This window comes from Salvelinus sp. IW2-2015, linkage group LG27, assembly GCF_002910315.2.
Source record: "Salvelinus sp. IW2-2015 linkage group LG27, ASM291031v2, whole genome shotgun sequence".
NCBI classification, from domain to species: domain Eukaryota; kingdom Metazoa; phylum Chordata; class Actinopteri; order Salmoniformes; family Salmonidae; genus Salvelinus; species Salvelinus sp. IW2-2015.
This window is the reverse complement of record NC_036867.1, coordinates 31,544,924-31,565,689: the sequence shown is the minus strand read 5'-3', so window position 1 is coordinate 31,565,689 and position 20,766 is coordinate 31,544,924. Positions and strand designations below refer to the sequence as shown.

The window sequence follows — 20,766 nt, the reverse complement described above, 5'->3', positions numbered from 1 at the left end:
GTGTTGTGAGGCCAAGAGATTGATGAGCTGGGGATCTAAAGGCACATACTTGAGTAAATGTTGCCACTATCCCAGACTGACAAACTTGTGTCATATCACAAAACCTCTTTGATAAAACAATCAAAAAGTGATATTGTGGGGAACGTCATGTAACATGTTATATCCCTCTCATGCCCGTGCTGACGTCACAAGGCCAGTKAAGTGATGAACACTTAGTTAATTAACAGACAACATATTCAGAAGTACAGGCCGTCAGTAGCTAGCCTGTAGTCTGCTCCTTCCGTGGATTTATCTGGAAAATCGGACTGAGGTAGTAACTGAGGCCAAGAACCTGACCATAGAGTTCTGGAACCAAACCGAATGGTTCTGGAACCTGTAAAGTCCTTGGAACCAAACCAAGTGGTTCTGGAACCTGACCAAAGAGTTCCATCCCAATGTGCGGTGCTGCTAAGAAACTGTTGGATGGAACCGGACAATGGAGAGAACTCATTGTTTTTACAACTGGACAATTCTTCCATTATCCTAATGACACACATTACCTTATTCCTTGGCCCTGCTTCTCTGATGGATTTATCTGGGGAAAAACACCTAAAAGACCTTTCAAATGCCACATGTTCCTATCTCTGGTGTTTYTTTTATCAGTAGCAGCCGAGAGGAATTGCTAAAGTGATGCTAACGAAGACTGAATTCCAAATAGGTTCAGTGTTTTGCAAACAGTTTCACCTGCATGCTGGGAACAGGGAAGAGGAGGAGGATGTCAACCTCAGTTTGCACAGCCTCCGCAGTGCTGCTCCTTTTATAAATTACCTCATCAGTGACTGAAATTAACACCGATTCTTTCAGGCAATTTCTCAATTTCCAATGCTAATTACGTTTTTCTCTTTACTTTTAAATTCTGTACCACCTGTTTAGGGGGGGGGGAGACATCTTAGGCAACGGAGACGCGTTTAATCACAATTTTAATTAACCACGGTGTAGATGTAAAAAAGAAGCAATTATAATGCAGATGAATGATGATTTTCCCACATTAAATTGTTTTGTTTCTTCGTTGTGTTGATTGCATAAACACAGGCGGTGAACAATTTTTATCTACTGTAATTTTGTAATTGTTTTGCGACCAAAAAAATGTGGGGACAGACAGACTGAGTTCATCTGTTTACAGATTGTTTCATTTTGTTTAACCCTGTAATTGCTGCCAATACGTGTTTGGGTTAAAATGTAATTTTGACAAGCAGAAGCTAGGCAGCCCTGCTACTGATGTACTTAGACGGTATCAAGCCCAACACCTAATGTCTGTACACATTGTGGCATCTCTGTACACTCATCCTCTCAAGAAAAAAAATGAAAAAAATCTTAACTACATCTTTACCTCCATTGACCTTATCCAACTATTTAACTAAATGAAAGTCACTCTCCCGCCTCCCTCCCCTTTTACAATTGAGCAGACAGTTGCAAATAAAAGCACAGATGGGTACTACAAGAATGGACTCATAATCTTTACAGGCTCATGAAAATATCATTGGGTTTGAAGAAGACTGGTGTCTTAGAGGACATTTACCGGCTGTGTTCTCAGGAACTTGCTTTTATATTAACGTCACAAGCGCTGCCACCATAAAGACTAAAAGACATCAACATTGCAAAATTCCCCTCAAATGGTATTGTTTCTTTCGCTAAAAGCATTTGTTGGCTAACAAACTCAACTGATATWGAGATGCACCTATAAGGCAGATGTGTTTGGCACAGAGGTGAATTAGATTGACCTGAMTCAGACACACACACGGTCATGGCTTGAAATGGTGGAACCAACATACCCATTAGAGACCAGAGGACTGTTCGCATTACTGCCCACATTTGATGGGGAGAGGAGATATCTGGCATGGCTGATGGCTTTGGGCCTACAGGCCTTTCACCCTGACCTGGCTAGCGTGGTCTGCTACCGGACATCTTTTCCCCCTTCCCCTGTCTACCTTCCCCCACCTAGTTGCCTGCCTCCCCCTCCCCTTCACTAATCTCACTGCAAACAGCTTTCAGTTTGAGCAGAGACCATAAAGAGGAGGAGAGAAGGGAGGGGAGGCATCGGAGTCCTGCAGCCACAGGCAGTGCAGTGAAGCTTCTCTATGAAAAAAACTTCAGTATGAAATAGGGGGTGGGGGGGGNACCGGACATCTTTCCCCCCTTCCCCTGTCTACCTTCCCCCAGCTAGCTGCCTGCCTCCCCCTCCCCTTCACTAATCTCACTGCAAACAGCTTTCAGTTTGAGCAGAGACCATAAAGAGGTGGAGAGAAGGGAGGGGAGGCATCGGAGTCCTGCAGCCACAGGCAATGCCGTGAAGCTTCTCTCTGAACAAAACTTCAGTATGAAATAGGGGGGGGGGCTCAAGTACAGTATGTGTATGCAACTATAATTCGTTGCTTTTGTATGGGTTTTGAAAACTGGTTCGCGAGAGAGTTTGAGCACAGTGTGTAATTCCAAAAYACAACACCAAAATCCGTAATACTGGTCATGAAAATAACCCATATATACTATGCAGTAAACACAGAACTTCTGAGCATACATCAACACWAAAAAATTGAATATTTATGAGTCTCTGCTCTTCTGACTTTCCAAGAGCACCTCAAGAGATTCACAGCAACACTTGGTATATATATAATCATATCTTTGGAGAAAAGASGCAACCCCTTTCTGAATATTAGTGGTGATGGCTAGGAGTAAACAGAGCATAAAATCCTGAGGAACTGTGACAAGGCCCATATGCACGCAGACAATACCAGGCCAGCATCTCCATGCCTTTGTTCCCAGCTTAACAAAACTCTGCCGTCACACCACTTTGACTCAATGCTGCCTGTCGAACGGCCATCAACCCGTCAGGCCCTGGCTGTCACATGCAAAGCTCACAGAGAGAGAGAGAGGGGGAGTGAGAGACAGAGAGAGGGGAGAGATGGAGAGAGGGCAAGAAAGAGAGATTGAAAAAAAAAGACGTGAGAAAGTGTCATACTTCTCCCAGGCTCTATGGCTGTTAAAGGGGAAAATACATTTTAAGCATGTATAGGAAATGTATAGGAAAGATAAAAAAAAGATAAAAAAAAGAGAACATACAAGAAACAATGATAGTCACCTAGATCTTTGACTTCCCCTTTAATAAGAATATATGTTAAGAGGATTTCAACTCTTGCTCCTTAGGGGATTTGAAACATTTTACAGTCGAATTTCCGTCCTGCTTTGTGATGTCGCAGAGACAGAATTGGAGCAGTGCGGAATCACTAAAAGTTTCATCAAACAAATCCTTATCTCGATTTCTCTAAGGGGTATAGAGGAGAGTAATTCAAGAAGATAACGGTACTGCTCATCTGTGTCCTGCTACATCCCATTTCTATGTAACTCGGGCGATTCAAGGTGCTACAATTGCACTTGTTCTCTCTCTTTGTGTGTATGTGTGTGAGTGTGCGTGCGTGTGTGTGTGCGTGTGTGTGTGTGTTTGCACGTGCACGTGTGTCTGTGCATGCATGTGTGTGAGTGTACAACTTTGTCTGATGCACAGAGTAACTCTGAAAGCCTGACGCTCAATATCCACTACTGCACTCACTCACTGAGTGYTTTTTAACCTCAGCAAAATCATCCATTGCACTAAACCAATTTTTCCAAGTCACTATTCCAGCCAAGCAACAAATGTTTGTACTCAAATCCATCCCCCCCAAAACCCAATAAAAGACAACACTAAAGATGGCCATTACCACAGAGATTTGGAAGCAGAGGAGAAAAAGGGAAGAAAAAGGTAGAGAAAAAAGGCCTCTCATCCCTTCATCCGCCTAACTTTGCGCCCATTACCCCTGTGACCTAGCTCGCTCAGGGCCCTTTTCTCTCGCTTCTCTCCTCCACCCTGGCCAGCCAGGGAGAGATTTGTCTCACCCTCCCGCCCTGCCACTGTCAGTTCCCTGTCTCTTTCCCCGGTCCCTACCCTGGCTGTCAGGTTCTGGCCTGCCAATTTCAACTTGAAGCTTGACTGAGCTGATTTGATGCAAATACCTCAGGGGAGAATCCTGAAACTGATGAACAGTTATGTCAAGTCGATTTTGCACCGTTGGGAAAAGGTAACCTCTGCGTCGGAGAGGAAGAAAAAAACACAACAAGGTTAAAGAGAGAGAGAGAGAGAGAGAGTCGCTTTTGGTGCACATGTAATAGCGCCCGGCTCCGCGTCCCCCCGCCGCCCCGTGTCCCCTCGCTGCCTCTTACCGCTCCTCAGAAATGGTAACTGTCAGTAGAAGTACTAATTGCAGATGTGCCAAGCTGCCYTTATAATAAAATCAGAGGCAGTGTGGACATTAAAAATGGCTGCCTCATTTGKGAGACTGCTGAAAAGGTAGGCATAACTGAATATTTCATGACTTTAATTACTAAGGAATATTCCTTTCCGGCAGTATGGAACGAGTGTTGCTGTAACTAATTATGAAAAGTAATAACATTAGAGATCCTGTGATTGCCAGTTTACAAGGTAGCCTACTCGGCATGTTGAGATACTATAATATCCCAGACCCATATAATATTAGAATACATACAGGGAAAACCTCTCTGTTTCTCACACTCTCTCTCCCTCAACCTCACCACCTCTCCACGTGTCCCTGCCATTTGAATGAAAACCGACAGAATATCGAGAGACTTTCTCCTCCTACACATTTTCTTAACAAAGCCCTGATGCAACCAGGTACCTGGACCGTGAAGTGCAATTTGATTAATCCTTTAATTCACAAGACTAAACACCTGTGTGGCTCTAACCGAACTTCCGCGTTACCAGCCATATATTTACACAACTTCATCATCCTGACTCCCTGTGATGTCAGCGGCTCAGTTCGATACGACTCTGCCCGTACATTATTCAGCTATGCTGCTGCCAATGGCACATCGCAGGAGTAATGTACGACCACTGATATGGCCGTGGAGAGAAGGAAAGTACAAGGTCTGCTTTGATGGGCATGCTAATACTAATACCCCTAAGTAGTAAGAATAACAAAGTGATGGAGAATTTATCTCAGGAATGTTGGAACAAGACGCTGGAGTGATAAGAGTGAATCTTCCTTTGGGTAGGAAAGCAGGGAGTAGCCAGTAATTACTGACGGCTGGGGTSGAGRCTGGACTTACAGAGGGTAAACAGTCAGTGATAGTGCAGGTAGAGGCTAGGGTAGTCTAGGCACCGAGTCAGCCCAGGCCTTTTTTAGCCGCAACTAGTCCCAACCCCAGCCCCAACCCTAACCTTAGCCCTCCACCCCTACCCCATTCCCAGCAATATACCCTAGCCCTCAACCCCAGCCCTTTTCTCCTAACCCTGCCTCCACCCCATGGCTCTGGTCCTGTGTGTCAGAAAGGCTGAGGACAGGCCTGTCGGTGTGATTATCCTCCAGCTACCTGAGGAGGTGTTTGTTTGACATTGGTGTTTGACAGCGGCGGGACGCAGGCCGTTCAGTGGGGGCTCCATCGCCAGTCAGAACCTATTAACACAAGAATTCACCTCTGAGTTTTTACAAGGCCAGACTGGTTCTCACACTATCTTTACACGTGTCCTTACTACCGATGACATTTAAAGGGGGGCGGTGTGTGTTTTCTTCTCTCGTCTTGGCTCACTTTTACCAAAGGTTAAATGTATGTTTGAATAACAAGGGGAAATGTAATTTCATACAATTTCCTCTATTGCTGCAGCGTTCAGTTAAGAGCTCATTTGATCAAGCGATAAGATGAAAGCATTTAAAGTGACAAAAATGTGGTGCTACAAATGACTGAATCTGCACGGCAATCAACTGCAATTGCATAGAAATAACAGTGGCACGGCTACCTTACATAATATTCTAAATGGACCCAGTATGTCCTTAATCAAGACAGACACAACCTTCTCCKTTTCCAACCAGGCAAAGGTAGGAAAGTAGAAAATCTCTCRAGGTGACTTGGCTTCCAAATGATTCAAACAAATGAAAGGAAATGACCTGGAATGAGGCAACATGTTCTATTAGGTGTTATTAAGGGTAATAGTATAACAGTGTAAAACGCATTGAGTCATATGTGAAAAAGTCCTACATTTCCAAATGTCATGATACCTTAATCTGACAATCTCTTATTGATTGTCCCATGTGTCCATGACCTTGCCAGAAGTGCTCTTCCACCCGACAATCAAACATACAGCAAAGCGTGTGTGTGTGTGCGTGCGCGTGCGCGCGCACACGTCCGTGCGCGTGTGTGTGTGTGTGTGCATGCATTGTGGTCAGACCTGGTGAAAAAAACAAAATCTACCAACTTCAGAGGATCAAACAGGAAACTGAGGAATAGCTTTTAGCACTGTTTTTCCATAAAGGTGACAACTTTGAACATGCAGATAACGAACAGTGGACCGAGAAATACGGTGCCATTCATACACTACCAACCACATCAAAAGCCATCTGATCAGATAAAGAGCCTTTTATTTTCTAGTGTTGCTACCTTCCTTTTGAGCTTTTTAGTAGACCCCCTCCCCATCCCTGACAGCAGTATGGAGCGCTATGCTCTTAGTCATTATCATTAGCACACCAATATTTCTATAGGCCATAATACAGTCATTATTGAACTTGCAGAATACATGCTGTTTAGGCTATGGGGGATGTGGAGCAGCCACAAATGTCATGCATGTGGGCACTATACTTACTCACTCATGAGCAAAATCCAGATGTATAGTGTAAGAGGACAATCAGCAGGATGGGATATTTTCATTGTGATTTCCATTGTATTTCTCTTGTTCTGAAGCACAGACGGTGCATTGCAAGAACCGCCGAGTTGCTGTGTATTACGCTGACTGTAAGTCACATGCAAAACATCATAATGAAATGTAAGATTATGRGCACAAAACCCGGTGCCTTTAAACTTGTAATTGGTTTAATTAAGAAATCGAAATGTTAGTTCACACCTGCTATGCAACCTGTCGCGAGTCATATCATGTGTACCTTGCAAATAGGAAAGTTGACACGTGGAACATTTTGACAATCACACGCAAGCCATTGTAAACAACTAGATGTGTGCAAACAGTGGGATGGGAACCGAATGGATGGGCCGAATAAAGACTTCGCATTTTCACTTGAGAAAATGTCAAATGAGGCATGATATTTTTCTAAAATGTATTTTTCTCACCCAATGCATAAAACATTGTGGGCTTAGGATAAGGAAGTACACAGAAAAATCGAAAGCCCAAATGCATGCAATTATTTGCCAGTCCACTGAAGTTTCAATTTCAGTGTTTGCCTTGTGTCTGTATCACACACACACAGAAAAAAAGGAAAAGGAACGAACGAAAGAAAGAAGAGAAAGACATTCGACTGTAATATTTTCCAACTTCAGTTGTGTGTGAGTTCACKTCACCTTACAGGGGAGTGGATATGAACTGTCAAATRACAAGAGGACGGTGACAGAGACGGGCTTAGAGGACGAGTCACGGCGGAACGGCGCTGCAAACACCTTTAATTCTGTCACTTCTCCTCCATCGTTCAATCTTTCACACCCGCGAGTCCTCACACACACACAACCTGAACTACGGACAACACACACACAACCAAATACAGCATGATATGATCCAGCGCAGGACAAAGAATTAGAGGTGGATAAAGTGAACCCGGGTCTCAAATCAAGTCAAACTTAAGACTTAAGCCTCATCAAAACATTAGCAAATGTCTATTCGCTTTAAGCATTATGATAATTGAGACATTAAATCAACATATTAAGCCCAGGGGCTTGAGGACTGCCTTCTCATTGGCTATGATTCATGCATTTTTCTTAGTCACTGATGACGCAAGAAACTCAGCAGTACTACTTGCATTCTGTGGTCCTCAGCAGTGACATATGTAAGCAGCACAGAAGACATTGCCTGCAGAACACCAACTAGAGCTGAAGCTATTGCAGAGGGAAGGAATTTCAGCTATAATGATGGGTTGGCTATTCTATAAAGCCAAGCGAGTCCCCTATCCAAGATCTCGCAGCTTTTCCACACAAAAAATACCAAGCAGAACATGGAACAGGCTGTCCCGACTCTTTACTTCAGAAAACGTACATAAGAAGAAGGCATCGGAAGGGAGAGAGGGAAAGTTTTCAACAGAGCTGAGAAAATGGTCCKTGCATGAGAAGAGCAGAAACCTGAACTGTCCAAGTAAAGAGTGAGTGTGTGTCCACAAAGAGTTAACCACTTCCCCTGGTATCGAAGCATGGGTTAATATCACGCCTGCCTAGTAAAGAATTATCCCTGCACCTCTCGGAACAAAAGACTCCTTTTGCAAACAGACTCCTACTTTCCCCCAGTGTCCAAAGGTATTTGCTGAAGTAAATCTGTCTAAATCCCGGTTAGCTTGGGAAAGGGGGAAGGTGTACTAATAACCATTTTTTTTTTCTTAAAAAAAAGTTTTGGTTGGAAAATAAAAGAAAGAATATGGAATTCATATCACATGATGCATTTCAAGTTGTAGGCTGAAGCATCCCCCCCTTTGAAAGCTTGGCAACGGATTTGCATACATGATTCTTTAGTCTGATTGAGAGAGAGGAGAGAGAAGAAATAGATCTCACGACACAATAAAGATATCTCGCCAACCAACTTAAGAGAAGAGTGGAGGCATTGCGGTTAAACTTTGGTCCAGATTTCTAGGAGGGGGGGGGGGACCAAATCTAATCTTAAAGTAGAAAGAGTACTGAGCTATAAAGTAAAGAGAAACAAAAATGGCAACTCTGTTTGAACGGGTTTTTATTTTAATCTCACAACACAACTACTAAACTTTTCTCAGTAAACCCGGCATAGTGTATCAACTGACATGATACTTTGAAAGATCACAATGCAACAACTCCAGAAATAGTCTCTCCTATTGACCTCGTTCACACCTGCTCTTCTGGTGACATACAAAACACACATCCACAAGGAATCCCTACAATATCATGTGAGAATGCAAATTGACAAATAACAGTAGACATAAGCACTGCTTTGCGCTCCAATTCTTATTTCAAAATGGACAAAAAAGAAACACCCCTAAAAAGTAATTGTGTCTGAACACACCTGCTCCTAGCTAGTACAGACCTCTTGAGTTAGAATCTGATCCGTCTCAGACACGTTTTCATGTTTTTTTCTTTAAGTGTGAGAGTGAGTGTCCATGAATAGTACAGGCATGCCATCTCGTAACACTATCTGACCGTCAGGAGGGCCAGGCCTACCCCGGTAGAGTAGGAGCTATATTAGGCTAGTAACCAGGGGACGCCCAACAAACAGCCACAAACACCTAAGTTATTTTGRTCACCACCCACCCTTCTGCCWTTTTTTTTAMTTWTTTTTTMSRWWTMSRRRRCRTTRRTMSRTTRCRTTTTTRCCCCCTTTTCATCTCGGCCTTTCTGATGCTGAATGCAAATGTAGCCTGCTGGCGGTGAAAGGGCTGAATTGTGATTAAGAAGAAGAAGAGCTCCTTTCTTTGTTCTCCCCTCGGGGGATGTTTACTGGGAGAGACACGGCGGATCAGATATGAAAGACATTCAGGTCAGCATTGATGTGAGCGAAAGTGAAATCGTACCTAAGGCATTCCAAAGACCGCGGTGTCAGGGGTTCAGCTAGCGGTGCCTCTGCTGTGTGTGTTCTCCCCCGTTAGGCGAAAATATCTTCATAAGCCAGAGAGGGAGAAAAAAATAGAGAACCCAAAACAAAAAAATAAAATGGGAAAGATTTTTTTTTTTAAACAGACAAAATTTTGGGGATAAAGTTGCGTATCGGTGTCCGACTGTAGAGATGGTGATGTTCTGTCCAAATCAGAATAATCTAATACTGCATGAATCTGGTTCATCACAGCAAACACAACATGTGTTTGTGGCTGAATGTGATGTTAAGGAGATCTATGTAGTTTTGAATTAACTAAAACCTTTACTAAATCGAAAGTCACCACACTAGGCAATGGAATGAATATATATATWTTTTTATTACTCCTGGAAGTTCTGAAATCTAACAGGTAGAGATCCGGTAACACAAAGTGTTCAGTGGTGTACGTCCGACTACCGTAGTTTGAGCCGAAGGATATATTTAGCTTATGATGACCCCCGTTTGATAAAGAATTATAAACATCAAACTACAGTGATGCATCAACCAAACTGTATCTGCTTGAWAAGGGTGAAAAGGGCAACAAAGGTCTCGCATAACGACATGCCAGAAATCAGGATCAGGATGTTGTTTTTGGAAAAGTGCACAAAAACACACATCCTCAGACATGCTGTATCTACCATTACCAGATACCATCAGTCTATGAGTCTTAAGTAAACAATCTAATAATACCTCATCATATGAAATAGCTTTTCTAAAAACCCTGAGTCTGTCTGGACACCTCATGCCTCACCACTGTCACTGCTGCCATGCGAACAGTGCAGGCCCCTGCCCGAAAGGAGATCATTTCTTGCTGGCTCGTAATATCTGCAGTAATTATTTCACTTGCTTAAACAAAATAATCCTTCTCTAAACACTGATGCACCACGGCAACACAGACTTTCCATTTTTGCCCGAGTGAAAAAGCCATCAGGAAAGGTAACTAGCTTTGGCTGCTTAGACAATTGCACCCTTGTGGGAATGGCAGCATGAATGGTACAGTGGACACCCCAGCACTATTGACGTTATAAACATGTAAATGAAACACATTACGACTGACAATCAATTGTCCGTGAGCGCCAGKGAACCTGCCCTCCTTTTCCCTGTGACAGCAACAAAATAGTGCCTACCTTGGGAAGAGGAACAATTTGTGAAAAGGGAAAGGGGGGGGGGGGATTTTTCTCTTCGACTGGGGAGTAAATGCACCTTAAAAGCAAATGAATAATAGAGATGGACAAAATGTTTAGACTGGAAGGAATCTGCCATTGTTTGGGCTGAAAGCAGGGCTGAGGCTAAAGAATTAGTAGCACTCCTTTATATCTTTAGCGTGAATGCACACAGGCTTTTATAATCACATTCACAGCATTGTATTAAACTATTGGAGCCAGAGAGAGAGAGAGAGAGAGAGAGAGACAGAGAGAGAAGCTGGAAAGCTTCTTTTTTTTTTATATACCTTCAATTATGTAATCAATATATTCTGGAGCATGGGAACGTCTATGGAGAGGCTTTCTGTTGATTGAAAATGTACAGGTCTTTGTATTGTATTACAGGAAATATCAGACAAACGGAAAACCTTTGGGAAAACTGAATGTCTACGTTTATATTTGAAACTTCCCCTGAAAAAAGTGGTGCCATTTTTATGTACCGCCTCGTAAAATGGCACCACCCAATACAAGCGAAACCACATAACACACACAGCTCCAGCATTACTCCAGAAGTTGAACGTAAACAAAATAGATGAGCGGGAGATACTGATCAGTACCACTGGCTGTCATTCCCCTAGCAAATGTCTCTTTACCCATACTGAGAGGGCAATAGAAATGTGGAAACGGAAAGTGTGCCATTCAAAAGTACTCATTTTTAACAGTATTGATTGACTAATCAAGTTAGAGGGGAAAAGGTTTGTGGAGTACTTTGCCAGCTGTACTTATAAACACACAGTGAGGTAGAGCCCCACAGCTGGGTCTGACTTGCAACACCTGGGAAGGCAGGCAGAGAGAAAACTCCAACAAAACTACAGGGTTGCCAATATCACGTTGCACCGAACTGTGAGATTGACTTTACACTCTTTAACTCTGGATGTGATAAGTATGTACAGTATCATATGTGGGCCTATAGAATCACACGCCAAAGTTCTGTTATCAACAAACAGCGAAGCCAGATACCACCATGCATGGCTAGAAAAGCATTATTACCTACTATAATGTGATCAAATAACCTAATCTGAATGAAATTGACCTGGAATTCCAGAATCTCACTCTAAGGTCAGAATACTGGCTATAAAATTTTGCAGTAAATGTGAATCAAAATGTTGAAATCCGACTAAAAAATATTCTATAACTACAGAGAAATGTCTTCTGGATAACATGACAAACGATCATGCGTAAAATAATTTATTTTTTTCTACCCATATAGTAAATAAATAATTGACATCATCGATCTATCAATATTCAAAATATTTCAATTGATGGTCTATGTTTTCTGTCTTGTTTACTGCATTCAAGTAATCTCAGTATGTAGGCTATCGACCTGATAAGGATCCTCATATATAGCCATATAGTGGTGTTATCTATCGGCCAGACACACAAGCTCAGCTCCTATGACATCTCTCCATGCATCCAGGGGAGAAAATAAAATCCACTCTGTCTGAATAGCTCAACCACAGCATTCCCAAAGGGAGAGAGCTATTGAAGGCATRTCGTGACGAGAAAATGTAAATAGGGGGGCAACTCCGTGATCACAATGGCATATTTAAAAAATATGATAGAATCAAGAATGCCGAATTTCTACTTGCTCAGTCAGCCTATTATATGTGCACACTGCACACCACATCAGCACTGAGGGGGAAGCGACTAAAATACCATGCTAATTACTTTTGCATTGAGAGTGTGTGAGGCTGCTTGCTGCTGTTTCATAGAGGGAACTTGAAAGGATTCTTCTTTCTGACAAATGCAAATGTCAATCATCAGGTGTGTGTTGGTCAGAAAACACTTACTTGAATGGAGTGTTTTAAAGTAATCCAAACTTTTGTTTACTGGAACAGGTGGGAACTGGTGCTCAGAGGCAAGAAAGGAGGCAAGTACACTCCTATCTCCTAAAAACTACAGCGAAAAGGGGAACTTACTTTCACTCCTATCTTTTGTTATTCAGAACCACAACAAGCTTGAAGCAATGCTTGTAATTGTCAATGACTCTCCTTGTATTGATTGTACGAAATCAATACACAACATTTAATAAGGGAAAGAGCCACATAAAGGGAGACATTTCACAAGTACAAGCAAAATTCATACGCACTTGATAATGCCACTTTGTACAACAACAGAGACTGAAAATACCAGGTACAAAATAAAATGCTAAGCATTCCCGTGTAAGAAAAGATCTCGGGACCCAGACATGTGGTGATGCTGGATTTACTTGTGCACGGGGTGTATTGTAGTCTACAGTCGACAAAAGGGAAAGGGACAAACGTATATTCCCTACGAAAAGCCATCCACGACATGGTTCAATAACTCCAACGTGTAACACAGTTCGGTGGGTTGACAAACAGTTGACAATAGAGTGACAAACGTATCCTTCACCGCTATTTGCTCCATACAAGCACTTTATATTGCTAATAATAACAGAAATAACACGAGACACACCACCGGTCAATATCACCATCTTAGCGCACATGCCATCATATTTGTTTATAATAAATTAGTAAACTAAGCTACTACAGCATGTTCACAGCGAATTGTCCCCACATGTTCTGTTTCATATTCTTGTCAGTTGCCAACGGTGTGGGACACTAATCATTCCTTACTAAAAGGGGACAATGTTTCGAGAGAYGGTAGATTTAACACTGTAACAAATAATTTGGGTACAACGCGAGAACTAAACATACCAATAACGTTTAGACATATACAAACGAATTACATTACTGGCATAATATACTCAGAAGTGTGAGAATCTAAGCAATGTGTAGCATAAGAACAAACACTTGATGGAAAAAATGTTCAAACAACTAAATCTACAGGTACGTGAACTACAGAACAGCAAAAAAAATCAGTCCTCATCTAACGGGTTTGTCTTGGTGGACAATAAGGGACTTCGCGACTGAACCGTTATATGGGCAGGGAAACTTTSTGAAATTCCTCTCACTGCTACTCAGTCTTTTCGCGCAACGATAAACTCTCAACTTATTACAACTTCCGTCAAATCGTCTCTGTAAAAATTACGAAATGAGCAAAGACGTTGTGCTCCTAATTTCACAATGAAGMWAAGACAGTCCCGCCTGTGTACACAGTACAATATGGACACATTACGCATTATTTCCCAGTTAGAAGTGTCCCTTTATTTCCTATGAGACGAGAGCAGAGAAAAACACGCATTTGGTAATTCGTAGCCAGCCCCTCTGAACCACAGTCACAYTGACAACATTACAGCTCTAGATCRACAACAAACATATTTTGCAAATGACAGTTTGTTATTTTTCATGTATCTTCTTACCGTTTTTCCTTCTTGGGTTGGCTTGTTTTCGCCTCTTACACCTGGGGCCATCCGCCATGATCTCGTGCTTCATTGATAAGAGTGGATCAGATGGCAGCTCGCATGGACTCGACTCCTTGAATCAGCAGCAGCAGCAGCAGCAACACGCAGGCTCAATATCTAACAACCAAACACAGGCAGCAACAATGTGGGTACACTGGACTGACTAGGAGAKACGATTTAAATATCAGGCGCTAAGTAAAACAGAAAATATTACAAAACCCAATATACACATTTTATACCTATGCTAGAGTACGATAAGGGGTCGATCAATGTATTGTTGAACTGTATAATGCCAGTGATCGGGATGATGATAAGTGGAAGTGAACATGACGACGGGGAAGGAGAGGAGGCAGAGAAAGGGGGAGACAGGGAGTTGCACCTTCAGTATGAGGCATAATTCACTAAGACATGGCCGTGCTGGGTTAAYCACGCGTTATACATTCTGTTAATTCAAACAAGAAAAGTTTTACCATTGATCATTTTCTTTCTTTTGTGCTGTTTTCATTTTATGTTCTGCTTCGATATAAAAAAAAATAACTCGTATACCGCAAACAGTAGGCCTACATTGATTTCTCTGGGTTTATGTTTTTTTAACCTACATTTTTTTAAATTGAGAGTAACCTATATTGATGATGACAGAGGCAAGGTTAAAGTTATGAGTTCAACAATAGGCTTTGTGTCAAATGTAAATATCACAGGGTTGAAAGAAGAGCAATTTCACTCCGCTAGGCCTATATCACTTACAACACAAAACAATAAAAATGAAAGATGATACAAAAAGCTATGTTGTGAAATACGTAAGGCTAAATGCATAAATGTAAATGTACTCCACAATTAATTTACGAAAATTACTACATTTGTTCATTTAAGATACATTTTAGATAGCATGCATATTTTACGTTTTAGGCCTATCATGCTGAAAAACGTACATACATAAATAAGTAAAAACAGACAAAACATGAAAACATTCATGCTTTCAATGGACTAATCGTGCAAAATGAGTGGGTTAAATTCTGCCAATGGATTGTATTACTATGGGGAACGACCCACGACAGGAAAAAACAAATAAACACACAAAAACTAACAAATACCACAAAATGATGTGTCAACAAAAATACAATTATCCAGACAGGATTTGAAACATATTACAGCTATCTGAACAAAATKATGTAAATGACGTTGATATGATAAGCGAATATTTACCATATTGTGAGACACACAACTTCTACTCTACGAAACCAAAAGATACAGAAAGACACTAACAAGAACGAGTTGGATACAAAAGGGTGCGTGCTTGGCTCGGTGAAAGTGAATCCAAAGCTGAATAAGACCGGGCTTGTTTTTTTGTTTTTTTCTCGTGGTTTTTCGGCTCGAAGAGTAGGCTTTTCATCAAATTCTATAAAACTGCATCTTCTCTGTTGGAACGCAATTTCAAGCCTAGATACTTAAAGCGCACCTCTACCTCATCCACCTGTGCAGGTAGAGAAAGTTTAAAGTGAACGCAATACTATAGCACCAAAGCCCTTATAAAAGCTCTAAGTCGCAATCTCTAAAARTATAAATGACCRATTMTATAAAGGTTATTAGTCGAGGTAAAGAAATGGACACATACCTGATTTCGTATAGTAGTATCTTTTCGGTTGACTTCGGTTGTAGTGATAACACAAGACTGCAGCGTTAAGCAATTGCGGAGAGAAATGTGCAGGGATCCTTGCAACGATAATAAAGCCTTAGAAATAGTGGTTCGGAAGGACCGTTATTCCTGCTAGGGCAGGTTAGGACTGATCTCTTTCAGACACTCCAGGAAACAAACCTGGGGACGGACTGACGTGTTACGCCTCTTCTAATGACATTTTTTTTCTTTTTCTTTTCTGTAATACGGAGGAGAGGAGAGAACCAACCCTGGGACACGCGCCACCTGTCTTCACGGGAGGGGATAATTGAGCAGGACCAAACGTGAGCATATTTTGGTAAACGCGATACGTTTTTTTTCTCTCTCCCAGGCTGTTTGATCCGAGTGAAATGAACTGTGACTGTCGGACTATGACTACCACGTATAAGCAGCCGAAGAAGCAAGAATATTATCCGGAAGAGAAGAAAAGTTGGAACACTCTCATATTCAACCCACACGACCACAACTGAAAGGGGGGAAAAGGACCAAAATGATAGCGTTGCAAGTTCGACTGACTCGCACACATACCAGGGATGAAAGAGTAAGGGTTGCAGAGTGTTAAGGAAGTGAGCATCAGCGGTTTGGGTTGTTAATGTTTTATATTTGTAAACGTTTATTTATTTGCCTCTATGGACGTGCGTTTATTTTTACTWTCGTAATAACCACTGTGAGTGGAGCATGTATAACGGCGCATGACGCATGCACCTACAAGAGCGACAGAGATGTGTATATTGAGGTGTTTCTCGCACGTGCCAGGTGGAGTCAGGTGCGTTCAGGTACTTTAATTGAAGTTTTCCCTGCGTGTTTTAAACAAAGTGTATGTGAACTCATCACTCTGACCAGGATTGAAAGACGTCAAGTGTGTACTTTATTCCTTTTTTTCACAGGTGTTATTCAAGGTTATATCGACCAAAATATTTCACTCTATTGCAACTATATGCCATGGTTATTACTCCAATTAAGGTTTCTCTATTTGATTTATTCATGTATTTCCTTGTGATGCTGTTGTTTCTATTTCTGTCTGTCTCTCACTATAGATGGAGAGGGAGGCTCCACCTTTGCAACGCTGTGATTGGTTATGTAAATAAAGTATTATATTTTCTYTCCTGTCCTATGCACTTATCAACTGTATGGATAATTAAATCATCAATCAAGAGGCTCGACTGTTTGATGCCTTTGTCCAAAGCCAATCAGATTCCAGAGAACTCGGYAGCACAGCTCGAGAGGAAAAGGTGCTCAACATCTGGCATTAAATATTCCAAAAGGCGGTCGATATAGACAGCACAGCTGAAAATAGATTGATATTCGAGTATTTTTCAATCTTTTTATCTGCAATTAATTTGAATGAATTATATATAATTGTATTAATTACGATTATGATTATTATTAAGAATATTCATATTTTTTTATTTGTAATATTGTGATTATTGTGTTTATTATTACACGTACAGTATTGTGTTTATTTGTAGCCTGCTACTCTATTTATGTTGCACTGTTATATTTTCATTAGGTAGGTATGTACAAAATAACTTTGTTGTCATTTATGCAGCTGTTATTGGTCGCAGCCAGGTGATAGTGCGTTACAGACTGCTTACCGCTTTACTGCAGCTGGTAAGTAGGCTACTCCAAACTCAAGTTTTGCAGCTCCACGGAGTAATCTGCTTTGTGTGTTAATGTTATGTACAGCATGTGTGTGAGATTAAGACTGATGTAGTCGTGCGATTCGCTTCCGATTTTGACAGCAAATAATAGCCTGCAATTGCATGRCAGATAAAGACGCAAAGTCATTCATTTTAAGTGCGCACTGAATGRATGTCAAGCAAGTGCATGGTCTCTGTCTGACTTGCCAAATCCCTCTGTGCTGCCGCTCAACAACTGGAGCGGTGTCCCTGCTCATTCATTCCCGCGCGCTCTGAGTGACACCGCTCCTTGCTTCCAGCTTGAATATTTTATACAAACATATACAGCGTGAAAAGGGATTACTGACGATAGTTGACCTATAGGGGGACCTTAGAGTTAATGAATCTGTTAATTTAATTGAGAGGAAACACAACACACTCTTGTGGCTCTAGAAAGCAAGTGTCTTTAATTTTACGTGCCATGTTTGCTGGTATGAATTATATCAATACAGCAAATATATATCCTTTGTCAGTTTTATCATTACTTATGCATTTAGCAAGGAATCAAATATGACRGTTTTATGAAGCAGTAAACACATATAGTCTATGTCAATTTCAACTAGGTTGACATTTAAATGATCATGTGGTGCAACAATAAAACTGTATAGCTTATATCCTATGCACCACAGAAACAGCATWGGCCCATGGTTTATAACATAGTGTTGCAGTACAGAATACACAGTGGAATCAGTAATGATCCTGGTATTTAACCTGGTAGTTATTCACCCAGTCAACTGGTCTACACACCTGTCAGGTACAAGGATTCTAGCGTTAAAATACACTGCACTAATATATTTAACAAGTGAGGATTGCAAAATATGTCAAAATATGTACTGACCGTTTAGGGTCCCGAAATCATCCTCGTCAGGTGGAACATATTTTGAAAGAAAAAGGGGTTGAAGGTGGAGGATGATGACTGAAGCCAAGACCTTTTTTTTTCTGCCACACAGAGAACAGACGGTGACTCCGTTCAGTTAATAGACTACACTGCTGAAGCACACTACGGTTCATGATTGTATCAGGCGCCAGATGTTACCTCTCACCTGCTATAACAGTATCATAAGCATAACACGTCGTTTCTTTGTATACCAATATGACGTTTTATCCGACCGTTGCCAAGATAACTTGTCGGGTAAAAGTACAGCAGTTACACAAATCCTAGTCTATTGTATAATTACAAAACCAGCCACAAATTATTCTATTTTCCAAAGATATATAATTGATGTTGTCCTCCCCATACAGTCGCATGGAAACACAGCTATCTTGGGAMTCCAAGTCCCTGCAGGACTGCTGTTCTGTGCTGGGAAAGGAGCAGCTATCGTGGTGGAATTGCTCCCCTGAAATGTTACATCTGTGCTAAAACTTAGGAGGAGGAGAATGCACAGGTGGTGGTGGGAAAAGAATCTAATGGAATGGAATCCCCAAACTAAATAAGAGAGGGGGATGAGAGGAGGAGGAGGATGAGAACAGGACTGTGTCATTTCCTGTACATGAGAACATACCCCAAAGCTGCTCTACATTTCACTGTTTTAATGTCGCCCCTAAATAAGTACACAAACCACAAGTATGGTATACGGTACATCACGGTAAGTACGATTTATGTCGAAGATAATTTAACGTCTTACATAAAGTATGACTACATATATCCTATATACCGCTGACAGCGTCTAACAACGACGGTGAGTATACAGTATGTCTGAGGCCCTAAACATACAMTTGACAGCCTTCTAAAGATGTTGGGTATACAGTACAATGTATAAGGGCCTAAATGATAATGGTGTGACACAAAGCATCTTCTTTACCAGATCACATCTATCCCTCTAGTTTGTTTTTAACCCTKCCTCTCTCTCCCGACACTACAATCACCACAACAACATCGACTGTAGGTCTCTCTATGGGACCCGTTCTGTGATATTTTGATCCCACTGCTGTAGATAGCTGTCYATACTATGCCATTTAATGCTCCACCGTTGCTCGCAGTGTAACAGAGTGAAGAACGTGAGAGATTGATGGACAATTAGAGAACAGAGGCGACTGTGTGTGTGTGTGATCTTCAAGGAGAAGTCTCAAACACGGAAAATGAATTTAGTTTACATTCGCTACAGGCCTTACAGGCAAATGAGCACTTCTCCTTTGCTTGTGCTTTTCTCAAAACACTTCAGATGTTTCTCGGTGTATATAAAAGAAAGTGAGACAGAGAGAGAGAGAGGAGAGAGAGAGAGATCGCAAAGTAACAGAACAGATTGCTTCGAAGCAAAAAGCTTACATCAGAAACATATAGATTTTTCTTCTGTTAGTTGCTCTTGTTAAAATCAACAGTGTAAGTGCATGGTGACTCTCTCTGAGACTGTGAACAAAAAGCTGACGTCAGAAACGTATAGATTGTTCTTCTGTTGGTTGCTCTTGTTAAAATCAACAGAGTGAGTGCATGGTGACTCGATCTGAGACTGCGAATTACAACTTGTTCATTTGGGCTGCTCAAATAAGAGACGGATCAGATGTTCTGCTTTACTTTGAGTCTTTCCTGTGGAAAGAGGTCAGGTCCCCAGTGGCCAGAAAAGTAACAGATTGGTGGAGGGAGGCTGTGAGGGACTCAGAAAACCAGCGTTTCTGTTTTAAAATGTTGATATTCCCTCTTAGCAAAGTATTTATACCCAGAAGAGATACAGACATAAAACACAATAAGTTAATATTTGACATGGACAAAAGTTAGTCCTCTTTCACACAAAGTGTGTTTAAAAAAAAAAAAAATGGAAAGCTGCTCAGGGCTATCTTCTGTATACCACCCTTATCTTGTCACAACACAACTGATTGGCTCAAAAGCATTAAGAAGGAAAGAAATTCCACAAATTAACAAGGCACACCTGTTAACTGAAATGTATTCCAGGTGACTACCTCATGAAGCTGGTTGAGAGAATGCCAAGAGTGTGCAAGTTTCACTCTCGACTCGAAAGATGACTTATCGCTCCCTGGAATTAATAAATGAGGGTGGCGATGATGCATTATTAATCAAACATTTGAATAATTGTTGTATCTCTAATCTCTTTTTCCCTATATTTGCATAATCAGCTTTTAATATCTGCTTCCATATATGATGCTAGCTACTTCTCTTGTAGGACATAGAAATAATAATTAATATAACTAACTTATTTCCTCAAACACAAACCATCTGTCTCTTCTCTCTCTTCTCTCTCTCTCTCTCTCCTCTCTCTCTCTTCTCTCTCTCTCTCTCTCTCTCTCTTCTCTCTCTCTCTCCTCTCCTCGTCTCTCCCTCACTCCTTGTC

The 20,766-nt window shown here is 41.4% G+C and overlaps 1 protein-coding gene across 1 annotated transcript in view; it reads right to left on the bottom strand.

The window, feature by feature from the left end:
* Positions 1–16,183, bottom strand: part of LOC111953276 (zinc finger E-box-binding homeobox 2-like) — a 93,511-nt gene extending 77,328 nt beyond the window's left edge. The window contains 2 exon segments of the mRNA XM_070435475.1: positions 14,090–14,248; positions 15,744–16,183. Of these exon segments, the coding sequence (XP_070291576.1) occupies positions 14,090–14,162 (73 nt within the window). The 5' untranslated portion in view covers positions 14,163–14,248; positions 15,744–16,183.
* Positions 16,184–20,766: the final 4,583 nt, after the last annotated feature.